A 12,646-nucleotide genomic window follows, 5' to 3' on the forward strand; every position below is an offset into this window, starting at 1 on the left:
TTCTAAAGGAGGCAAGGCCTTATGGGCAGTAGCTTACATTGCTAGAAAAGGGAAATAAGTCTATGAAGAGCAGCCTTGGATCCCAAGGAATCTCCTGAAGTGTTGACCTGAAAAAGGTGAATCGTTGTCTGATTTCAAGACCTGTAGTAACCTCTACTGTAACCTTGGCCAGCCATGTATTGCATGATGTCTTTATTAATATAGGCCAGGTACTTAGCTAGTGGAAACTCAATTCTTGTAGCCGGCATTACATAGAGCAGCTACAGAAGCTTTGCACAGAAGCCTCGCTGGATACTATTTTACAAACCCAATGGAAAATTTAGAAAATGGGTGTATCATCCTGGAGGATGTGTAAATCTTTTGCAGTCTTCTTTTCTGTATCTCCAATGCCAAAACTTAGTCCTGACAGAGTCAAATCTCTCCACCTTGGGACTCAAGGAAAATTAGGTGAATATGAACAGGCACCAAGTCCAGAGGGGCCAGTGGTGGGAGAACAAGCAATAGATGTACTGTAGTTGGAACAGGCGAAACGGTAGACTTTGAACAAGGAGGAAGCGAATTGCTCCAAGAGGAGGCAATAGGGCACCTATACAGTAGTCAGTTTCAGTTCATTTTTCCACCCATGGGTGAAGATGTGGCACATGTGCTTGGGTAGTTCCTGATTGGCTGAAAATCAACGTTCCTGATACTGTTGGCTTATTGTGATAAATATTCAAACTATTTCTTCAAAATATATATATTTAAAGAAACTTCACAACTTATATAACTCTCCATTGGTGATTAACTCAGTGGTCTGGTTAAACTATTTATTAGTAATATACTCAAAACACCAGGGTAGGAGTTCCACCGGTTCCTTCATCCCAACAGGTTTTACTTTTCACAGGTACTGTACTCAGATAATGGAAGCCTGCGTCTTGAGACTTTGCAAGCTGCATGGACTTGAATAGAAATCAATCTGTGTTGGTCTTCAAGCTTTTGCCATTTTTGGGAGTGACAAAATGTTTGGGATAGTGGCAGGCAATATGACCACTGTAGTTTACTAAAGTAATCAAGGTGATAAAAGAAAAAAAAAAAAAAAAAACTTTCTTACCTGGCAGTCACAATTTTCATTTGGATGGAGGCCAACAAAGTAGAAATCATCCAAAAACTTCTCCAAGAAGTCACAGCTTGGCTGCAAACAGCCTTCGTAGAAAGAATAGTCTTACCTGTTGAATGATGACTACATCCAGATGTCTTTAAGGCCCTGCGACAGCTTGTAGGCACCACCACTTAATGGATCAATCACAAGACTTCAACTTTTTCTACACTTTCTTGGTCCCAGCAGCTTGAAGGTAGATGTCATTGTGAACACATGTGATGGCCTAGAAGTGTATGCCTTCCTTCCATTCAACATAATTTAGGTAGTAAGGGTCTAAGGATGGGGTGCTAAAGATCTGTCAGTGACTTGTGGCACTTTGGTTAGAGAAAGAATTGTTTGCCAGCCTTCTGTCACTGCTGTTAGAATCCCCAAGAGAAATTCCTGGTTCCAGGAGCTTCAGTGTTCCCCTTAATTATGCCGGTTCCACAGGAACCCAGGGATGTTAGATATTCCAACATAAGTTATTCACCAAAGTCCAGACTCAGTCAAAACTATTGACAAGCCTCAGAGTTTTAACCCTCAACCTCTACCAAGCAAAATTGCATCTGTTTTTCAGTAGGTGCTGTGCAAAGGAGTATTAATCCACTAAGTGCTTCCTTTCCATTCTTATCTGATTTTTTTCTTGTTGAAGTGTCAGAAACTGATGGTTCAGCTATTAAAAAATATAGGACCACACTTTCTAAAATTTTTGCAATTTTAGGACTTGTCATGGCTTTTTCAGTGAAACTTGAAAGATTATTTCAACTATATTAATAGGAATGGTCCTTAGAAGATGATTCATCTAAATGTGGCTTTTCATTGAAGATGATCTTTGGTCTTTTTCATCATTTAGGTAGGTCAGTGAACTTCATTTTCTCTCCAATACAGGAATTTATACCAAGAAATGGAGGTCAGTAGCTCTGTTGTTTGCAGCTGACTTTGTAGCAAAGATGCAAACCCCAAGTAGTCAGCACTAATACACCACTCTGTTTTCTGTTTCACCACTATTATCGCATGCCAACATTGAAGAGGACCTTTATGTTTGTTCAACCAGAGCAACCCATCCATATCTTCAAAGAACAAATGACACCAAGGAAAGTATGTCCATACTGCTCCTGTCATTAGGATGTTCCAAAAGGCAAGAACATATGGTCTCATTATCTTAACTAAGCTGTTGTGAGGGCTTGTCCCCAAAATCAGCCATGTGAAGGTTTCAAAAACTTCCTGAGCTCTAATCTTAGGAAAGTGACGCTGGCTAGACTCATACTCAGAGGCCTTAATAGCAGCAGTTCAAGGTTTACCTGCTTTAATTGAAATTCCTGATTCAGTATGCTTACTGTCTTCACTTTAGTCCTTGTGAGATGATTTGTTATGGCAGACTTTTAGACAGATTTTTTGGGGCTACTTTCTTCTGTACCGTAAGTAATGTGTAAGTGCTGTCAGCCTCTCCAATATGACCCCATTGACCTAAAAATTATGAGGCTCTTGGGTTTACTGTAATAGGGCTTTGGCTTTATGGCTTAACCAGTATGACTTTCTATTTGAGCGTAAATGGATCCTGTATGTCTCAGTGAGCCAATTCTTGGGTTAAGGAGCTTGAGCCTTCCCACCTGTAAATTGTAATTGAGGCTACTTACAATTAATGAGTTTATGGTGAAGTAAGTTGTTTTCAGTCAGATCCATTGCTTATGATAAGAATTCACTGCCCACAAAATCCTGTTATTGATTTATTGCAGCTAATAGGACCACGAATGTAGGTATTTATATGATTGATGGGGTTGTGTTGAAATAAACTTGGTTTTTATATCCTGGTTGAATCACATTTCAATTAGATTGTTTGAATACAAAATACCCCTTGAACTATTATAAAAACTCCCATTTGAGAATCCTTTTCACTTACCAGGCTTCCTATTGCTTGATATTTCATTGTTGTTATGACAGTACAATATTTAACTCATGATTAAGATATTCAGTTCTCAAAACATGATTAAGATATTCAGTTCATAAAACTTCATGGAATTTTTTTTTTTTTTTTTAGAAACTGCAAATTTACTGTGGTAGTTTAGAACTGTTAGACTGTTTAGTGTTTTTACTGATGGGTTACCACTTCACTTAAAAACAGGTTTTGGACTGAGTAATTATATGTGTTTGTGTGTATGTGTGTGTAGTGCATCCACCTTTTTCTTACCAGAGCTGTTTTCTGCTATTAAGTTCATTGATAATAATTTTAAAAATTTGTGCTTTCACATATTCATCACTTTTTTTCAGACTGTGTTTGAGATGAGTAAGAATCGTCATGATAAGCAGTCAGTTGTATATTGTAATATGAAGGAAAAGAGGGAATATGATGAAAACAAGATTAAATCTTTTCATAGAGATTTAGAAATGAGACGAATGGCAAAACAAGAAATGGAGGTGTCTGCCCAAAAGGTATTGTATCTTCCTGAATCTTTTTGTGTTTAACAGATTATTACTGTGTTATTGTATAACCAAGTTTGTTATTTAATTTTTAAGTATGGGCTCACAATCAGTAGACATTTTGATGTTTTATCAAAAGGTTATCATTGCCAGAGATTTTTCCAACTTCACTTGATAGTCTGTTGCTGTTCCTTACTTTTCCAATGACCCCACCAGCAGGACCTTCAGTTCCTTTAGGTACCCTGAGTTCTCATGGCTATCCCTAACTTCCAACCAAGGAGACTAGGGTCTAACTGTCTTCAGGACCAAGTCATATAAGTAGATTACTCTGATGAAGAACATGCATGTCTATGTGTTTTGCAAGGCAAGTCATTTTTAGTGGGGATTCTTTACCAGATTGTATATAGCTTTTTAACCTACCATGCCCATCACAACCCCTCAGGGAACCTTCAGTCTCTTGGCTTCATAAGGATGATAAGTCTTTGATCTTCTTATGGCAAAATCAGTGTCAACTATTCTGAAGAATGAGTAAAAATGCCACAATAATGTAACTAATAAACTGTATTTTTCAAGATAGAAAAATTACAAAAAAAGGGAAAAAAACAAGGGAGGTTTCGACCATTTGCACAACGGTCCTCTTCAGCCACCTGAATAAAAATACTTGTTTTTCTTAAAAAGACATCGGTGCCTGTTGTTTCTGCGACAACTGCCACTTCGACAACCTATGCAGGGAGAGATGAGGGAGACACAGTATCAGGGGCCTCGAGAAACTGCCTGAAATTTAAATTTATGGAATGACAGACTAGCCAGTCCTCCTGCACAAAGGCTTAATGCCATCTAATGTTTTGCCAATATTTATCAAAGCCCCCTCCCATTCCATGATGTGATTATTCTCCCAACAATGTTTAGCAATAGTGCTCTGTTGATCGAAGTCTCTAACCGCTTTTTTATGTTCTTGCAATCTAATGTCCTTCATCCCGTGCTATTGCTAAACATTGTTGGGATTATATGTATACCTTAGTTTTACCAGACCACTGAGCTGATTAACAGCTCTCCTAGGACTGGCCTGAAGGATTAGACTTATTTTACGTGGCTAAGAACCAATTGGTTACTTAGCGACGGGACCTACAGCTTATTGTGGAATCCGAACCACATTATAGCGAGAAATTAATTTCTATCACCAGAAATAAATTCCTCTAACTCTTCGTCAGCCGGCCATGGGAATTGAACTCCGGCCCATCGAGTAACAGTCTGAAGCTCAAGCGACTCGGCCAACAAAGGGCTAACATTGTTGGGAGAATAATCACGTCATGGATTGGGAGGGGAAAAACTATATATAGAAGTTAGTATCAAGAAAGAGTGTGAAATTGCTCTTGCAGAACTGAGTGAACTGTTGTATGTCCCAGGTATTTTGATCCAGGTTCTTTTACTAAAGATACCTGTATATGTTCTTGGGTCATCTTTCGATAACTGTTACCTCCTATCTTTTCTTGAGTTAATGTGTTATCCTTCCTACCATCAAAATAGATGCTGATCAATGACTTTTCAGAGCCAAGTTGTGTTTGTAGAGACACTCGTTGTCGCTGTCTTTCTCTTCAAACTCTTGAGCGATCTGTTATAAAAGAAGAACTTGCCTTGCAAGAACTTGCTATGTCATGTAGCACAGAACTAGAAATAATGGCAGCAGCATGATCTGATATACCTGTACGATCACAGGCTGATGCTAAGGAAGGAAAATGCAAGCGTTTCCGTGAAGAGGGAGAGGTTCTAGTTGCTTTCCTTCTTTTCAGGGACTTAGGAGTGGAGTATTCGGGGTCTCTTTCATCTTTCGTCTTACATTCTGGGAACGATGATGAATCATATGGTAAATTAGCTTCATCTGTTCTCAATGTGTTCTGCTGTGCTGCATAAAAAAGGTCTAGTCTGCTTTTCCTCTCAGATGTGAGTTGGTTTCGTTGTGAGACTACTTTATCAACTGCACTTATCACCATTTTCCTTTCAATGCGCTGGTCAGATAACAATTTGTGTTCTCTTTGAGGCACCTCTTTTTCTTTCACACAAGCACAGTCAAAAAAGGACTTGCATTTACAACAGGCAACATCAAACAAGGTGCTTCTTGCTTTATTTCTAAATTCAGAACACTTACGTGTATATGATGGTACATCTCTCCTGCTTTTCATTGGTTTCAGAATACATTGATACTTCTTGTGATAGTCTATTATCATTTGTTTAGTGCGGTCACGTGAAACACCGGGAATTGAGGCTTTCTTCCACACTGACTCAGTTTTGTTACTTACAATATTTGCAATTTCACTGACACAAGCATCTTTATTATTAGTCCTTAAATGCCGGCGGCATTCGGGAGTTAGCGGAAAAAAAGTTTTTTTCAAAAAATCACAGCACGCTTAGTTTTTAAGATTGTGAGTTCATTTTTGGCTCCTTTTTTTTTGTCATTGCCTGAAGTTTAGCATGCAACCATCAGAAATAAAAAAAATTTCATATATAAATATTGAAATATATGACAGCGCAAAAAAAAAATTTCATATAATTGTATACAAATCGCGCTGTGAGCAAAACAGTTAAAGCTAATGAGTTATTTTTATTTTCTTTGTATTGTACACTAAATTGTGATGATTTTGGTATATAACAAATTGTAAAACGATCAAAGCAACACAGAGAAAATATTATCACAAAATGATGCATGAATTCATAACGTGCAGACATAAAAAAAAGTTTTTTTCAAAAATTCACCATAAATCGAAATATTGTGCTAGAGACTTCCCGTTTGTTGCAAAATGAAGGTAATTGATTGAATATTACTAGACTGTAAGTGGTTTAGCTTACAATTGCAGTTTTCGACCATTTGAGTCGAGTTAAAGTTGACCGAAGGTCGAATTTTTTCTATTTATCATGATTTATATGAAAATATTTCAAAACTGATAAAAGCTACAACCATGAGTTATTTTTTGTTGTATTCTACATGAATTTGGCGCACATTTTCATATATAAAACTTTATGTAACGATTAATATAAAATGGTGCAAACATTACGACAAAGTGACAAAAGAATTTCTGAGATGTTCAGCCGATTTTATTTTTGGTCGCTGGTCACGGATTTTCATATATAAAACTTTATGTAACGACTAATATAAAAGGTAAAAAGTTTTTTTTCAGAAATTCACCATAAATCGAAATATTGTGCTAGAGACTTCCAATTTGTTGCAAAATGAAGGTAAATGATTATTACTAGAATGTAAGAGTTTTAGCTTACAATTGCGTTTTTCGACCATTTCGGTCGAGTCAAAGTTGACCGGAGGTTGAAATTTTGGCACTTATCGTGATTTATATGAAAATATTTCAAAACTGATAAAAGCTACAACCATTAGTTATTTTTTGTTGTATTCTACATGAAATTGCACACATTTTCGTATATAAAACTTTATGTAATGACTAATATAAAACAGTGCAAACATTAGAACAAAGTGATGAAAGAATTTCTAAGATGTTCGGCCGAGTTACCACATGCGGACGTAAGGAAAAAGTTTTTTTTCAAAAATTCACCATAAACCGAAATATTGTGCTAGACTTCCAATTTGTTGCAAAATGAAGGTAAATGATTGAATATTACTAGAATGTAAGAGTTTTGGCTTACAATTGCCTTTTTTTACCATTTTGGTCGAGTCAAATTTGACTGAAGGTTGAAATTTTTTGTAGTCGGAGTACGGTACGTCCACTTGTCACCCGACAGACAATTTTAGTCGACTTACGATACGTTCAGTCAGCGTTTAAGGGTTAGTCTGTTTTATCTGATGTCTTTCAAATAAGTAACACTTCATCATATCCATATTTGTCTAAATTGGGATATTAGTCAAAGATTATATTTGCTTATATCTTGTATATTCATAGTCTACATGTTTTGACCATCTCATTGGTCATCATCAGGACATTGGTGAAGACAAACTAAATGTGTAACGAGTTAGATCGGCTTTTATATGAGTGGTGGGCGGGGTCAAATTTGGTGCTGAATTATCATTGGAGGCCTGTGGGCATTCCTTCTAGCTCTAAGCTGCATTTTGTGTGTTGATGGTCTGTTTTGCATGCAAGCCTGCATCGATGGGAAGGAGCAGGGGAATTTTGATAGGCACTTCCTTTGAATGATGAATCCTGTTCAATGGTCGCGTTGCGTGGGGCGCTCGTTGCGTGTCTCTTGGTAGCTGTAGGAAGAAGAAAAGTCTCTTGCGTGATGTTCAATGATGGTCTTTCTTTTCCTATATGCAAGGCTTCCAAGAGGCGCAGTTGGCGATGGTCTGATGCTTGATCTATAATGTCGATGTTTGGAATAATGTCTTGTCGTTTAATTCTCTGGTTGTGGGCAGTTTTTGCATGATTGAAGATTGCTCCCTCTTGTGCATGGCAGGACACTCTTCGAAAAACGCATTGTTGTCATTCGGCAGTTACATCGGAATGACAACGATGCCTTCTTGGCCTCCTGAAGGTGCTGTAGGGGAAGCCTCTGGAACTTTGCGTGCGTCGGGGGCCCCCTTGTCTTGATGTGATGATATATCCTGTGTTTGGCAGGGGCCCCGGTCACCTGACGAAGCTCGGGTTTGAACACGTCTGGGAATTCCTTCAGGAGGAAGCCGTACTGGTGGGGAGCTACGAAACAGATTGTGGGCTCCCTGGGGCCCAGCGACAAGGGCAGGGACTGGCATGACTCTGTGTCCAGCAGGTGCATGCAGCTGACGTCAACTGCCAGTCTGAGGTGGGCGAGGAAGTCCGCGCCCAGGAGTGGGGTCCTAACGTCCGCTACAATGAAGTTCCACCTGTACCTCCGGCCAAGGATGGAGAACGACAGGAGCCTGGTGCTGTAGGAAAGGATGGGGGACCCGTTTGCGGCAGTCAGGGAGGCAGCCAGGTCCGGCGGATGTCTGCGGTCCTTTCTGGAAGGCAGGAACACTGGCCGCATGGCCCCAGTGGCGATCAGCCTCATCCTGCCGGAGATGGTGTCGCGGACGTAGAAGCCTACTGGTGCAGGGCCCCTGGGTGTTTCAGATGCTGCTGCCATGGTGGCCTGTGAGGGTGGCTGCCACTTCCCCCGTTTTTTGGAGGGGAGAAAAGGCAAGGGGCTTCGTAATTTTGGGCAGCTTTACCGAACCTCTGGTGGTAATAGCAAAGCCATGGCCTTTCCTTCTTCTGGTGGTTGGGTGTCCTCTTCCTGTCAACAGCATTGATGTCCTCTGTGATGGGGTCCTCCGGCTGGAGGCAGTTGATGGGGTGTTCAGGCGTGGACGCCCGCTTCGCCGCCCTCTTGGAGTCCGTCAGCTCCTGCACCACCCTGATCAGGTCCTCGACCGGCCGGGTGTATGGTTCTGTGATCTGCCCACGGACCTCTGGGAGTAGCTGCTGCTGGAGGATCTCCCTCAACAGGCTAATCTCTTTGCGCCTGCCGCTGCTGTCAGTCTTGGGGAGGAGGAGGAGGTCCTGGAGGGCATGCCATACCTCCAAGGGGTTTGTGTCCTGGCAGGGGTTGATGGTAAGGTCGAGGGCGCAGGTGGCTCTCTTGGAGACCGGCAGGGAGCAGGTCTCGACGAGAGTGGCCTTTTAACTCCTGGAAGGTGGAAGGGCTCATCGTTGTCGTCACCCACAGGGCGACCTCCTTGTTTATCTCCTCCGGTAGGGCGTTGATGGCGATGTCCACCTTCAACACCTCGTCGGTCAGGCTTGCCACCCTAAGTCGCCCCTCGACCCTGTAGAGCCAGGACGCTGGGTTCTGATGGGTGAATGGCGGCAGCTTTATGCTGAGGGCCGCCCTTGGTTGGTCCGTCAGGAGGGGGCATCGCACGGGGAGCGGGTACCAGCGTGGAGGAGCGCGAGGGAGACGTCTGCCTCAAGAAGTTCGTGGTAATTTGTATGTGGTTGGGGATGTCTGTGTCCATGCTCATTCCGCGTTCTCACTTGGAGTGTGGGAATACACGTCAATACACGCTTGGGAGCGTGCTGTGTGGGTCCGCTAAGGACACTGGTGATTTGCTGACGAGGGTCGGTTAATGCCCAAACGCTTTGTTAGAGCGCCGTAGTTAGTCGGTTAGGGACGTGGTTTGGTTCATTGGGCCAAGACTAAGTCACCGTGTGGGTCCGTTAATGGCTCCAGGAACCACTCCGGGGTCACCACTGTTAGAGAGGTGCGAAATAATGAGCAGGAAGACAAGTACTGCTGGTTTATTGATGAAGCGACCCTCTTATAAAGCAGCATGCTGACGTCTGTGTATACGCAGAGACCGTGGGTACAAAAATTTACAGGTGACCTGAGGTCAAACTATTTCTCTACACAAAACAGGACAGGTACATACAGAAAACATGATGATTAACAATAACTGGCTGGACATAAAAATACTCTGTCACTTATACGTGGTACAAGGGCAGATGAACAGATAATAAATATACAATTCAAAATAATGATAATAAGATTGTGTTCGTCTGACTTTAGGTTGCATGTGAAGGCACCGCAGAAAATGGGATGTTCGTCATAGAGAACCCGTTGAGTGGGGACTTTACAAACTTGCTACAGCTTTGCTTTATATTCTTACGCTTATGATTTTCTTATATTTTACGTTATTCTCATTTATATTTTTACTGCATTTTTTCATTTTTTTTTCAACCCAAAGGATAAACGCAATTGTGTGTGGAGGATATATACATACACACAAGTAGCGCCAACAATAAGTAGAGGCAGGTTGGTGCAGTTACCCAGGAAATTTGAAGTTGCGCTAGCTGAAATTAAAGCTGCATTAGTGATAGAACCAGATTAACCCTTTAATGCCGAAGCCCTATTTACAAAAACGTCTCCCGTATGCTGGCGGCGTTCGGTGAGTTAGCGCCGAAGCGGAAAAAAAGTTTTTTAAAAAAATCACAGCACGCTTAGTTTTTAAGATTAAGAGTTCATTTTTGGCTCATTTTTTTGTCATTGCCTGAAGTTTAGTATGCAACCATCAGAAATGAAAAAAATATCATTATCATATATAAATATTGGAATATATGACAGCGAAAAAAAACTCGTATATAATTGTATACAAATCGCGCTGTAAGCAAAGCAGTTAAAGCTAATGAGTTCCTTTTTTTTAGTTGTATTGTACACTAAATTGCGATGATTTTGGTATATAACAAATTGTAAAACGATCAAAGCAACACAGAGAAAATATTATCACAAAATGATGCATGAATTGTAACACGCGGACGTAAAAAAAATGTTTTTTCAAAAATTCACCATAAATCGAAATATTGTGCTAGAGACTTCCTGTTTGTTGAAAAATGAAGCTAATTGATTGAATATTACTAGACTGTAAGTGTTTTAGCTTACAATTGCAGTTTTCGACCATTTCGGTCGAGTTAAAGTTGACTGAAAGTCGAATTTTATCTATTTATCGTGATTTATATGGAAATATTTCAAAACCGATAAAAGCTAAAACCATGAGTTATTTTTTGTTGTATTGTACATGAAACTGCGCACATTTTCATATATAAAACTTTATGTAACGACTAATATAAAATGGTGCAAATATTACGACAACGAGACTAAAGAATTTCTGAGATGTTCGCCGAGTTAATGCGCAGATGTAAGGAAAATGTTTTTTTAAATTCACCATAAATCGAAATATTGTGCTAGAGACTTCCAATTTATTGCAAAATGAAGTTAAACGATTGAATATTACTAGAATGTAAGAGTTTTAGCTTACAATTGCGTTTTTTTTTTTACCAACAGGGTCGAAAGTTAAAGTTGACCGAAGGTTGAAATTTTGGCAGTTATCGTGATTTATGTGAAAATATTTCAAAACTGATAAAAGCTACAACCATGAGCTATTTTCTTTTGTATTCTACATGAAATTGCACATTTTCATATATAAAAGTTTATGTAATGACTAATGTAAAAACGATGCAAACATTACGACAACATGATGAAAGAATTTCTGAGATGTTCGCCGAGTTACCTCTGTGCAGACGTAAGGAAAAAAATTTTTTTTTTCAGAAATTCACCATAAATCGAAATATTGTGCTAGAGACTTCCAGTTTGTTGCAAAATGAAGGTACATGATTGAATATTACTAGAATGTAAGAATTTTAGCTTATAATTTGTTTTTTTACCATTTCGGTCGAGTTAAAGTTGACCCAAGGTTGAAATTTTGGCAGTTATCGTGATTTATATGAAAATATTTCAAAACTGATAAAAGCTACAACCATGAGTTATTTTCTGTTGTATTCTCCATGAAATTGCGCACATTTCCATATATAAAACTTTATGTAACGACTAATATAAAACAGTGCAAACATTACGACAACGTGATGAAAGAATTTCTGGCCGGACGTAAGGAAAAAGTTTTTTCAGAAATTCACCATAAATCGAAATATTGTGCTAGAGACTTCCAATTGGTTGCAAAATGAAGGTAAATGATTGAATATTACTAGATCGTAAGAGTTTTAGCTTAAAATTATGTTTTTTTACCATTTCGGTCAAGTCAAATTTGACCGAAGGTTGAAATTTTGGCAGTTATCGTGGTTTATATGAAAATATTTCCAAACTGATAAAAGCTACAATCATGGGTTGTATTTTGCTGTATTGTACATGAATTTGCGCACATTTTCATATATAAAACTTTATGTAACGGCTAATATAGAACAGTGCAAAAATTACGACAAAATGACGAAAGAATTTATGAAATTTTCGGTTGAGTTACCACTCGTATGTAAGAAAAAGTTTTTTCAAAAATTCACCATAAATCGAAATATTGTGCTAGAGACTTCCAATTTGTTGCAAAATGAAGGTACATGATTGAATATTACTAGAAAGTAAGAGTTTTAGCTTACAATTGCGTTTTTCTACCATTTCGGGCGAGTCAAAGTTGACCGAAGGTTGAAATTTTTTGTAGTCGACGTACAGTACGTCCACACTCGGCACCCAACAGACAATTTTAGTCGACGTATGATACGTCCAATAGGCGTTTAACGGTTAACAATGACAGATTAGTAAGGGTCAACCTGTACTTGGAAATATTAAGGTTGTTATGAGTTGATAAGTGCTATGGACTTTTGTGCTACATGTCAAAGTGAAATTTAATAT

At 39.3% G+C, this 12,646-nt stretch overlaps 1 protein-coding gene across 3 annotated transcripts in view; it reads left to right on the forward strand.

Moving 5' to 3' along the window:
• LOC136835492 (ATP-dependent RNA helicase DDX54) overlaps positions 1 to 12,646 on the forward strand; it is a 241,468-nt gene that overhangs the window by 189,647 nt on the left and 39,175 nt on the right. For all 3 annotated transcript variants that reach the window (XM_067099067.1, XM_067099068.1, XM_067099069.1), the window contains exon 13: positions 3,386 to 3,547. In XM_067099067.1, the coding sequence (XP_066955168.1) occupies positions 3,386 to 3,547 (162 nt within the window). The remainder of the gene's footprint in view (positions 1 to 3,385; positions 3,548 to 12,646) is intronic.

The sequence above is a fragment of the Macrobrachium rosenbergii genome, chromosome 55 (genome assembly GCF_040412425.1).
Source record: "Macrobrachium rosenbergii isolate ZJJX-2024 chromosome 55, ASM4041242v1, whole genome shotgun sequence".
Classification (NCBI taxonomy): domain Eukaryota; kingdom Metazoa; phylum Arthropoda; class Malacostraca; order Decapoda; family Palaemonidae; genus Macrobrachium; species Macrobrachium rosenbergii.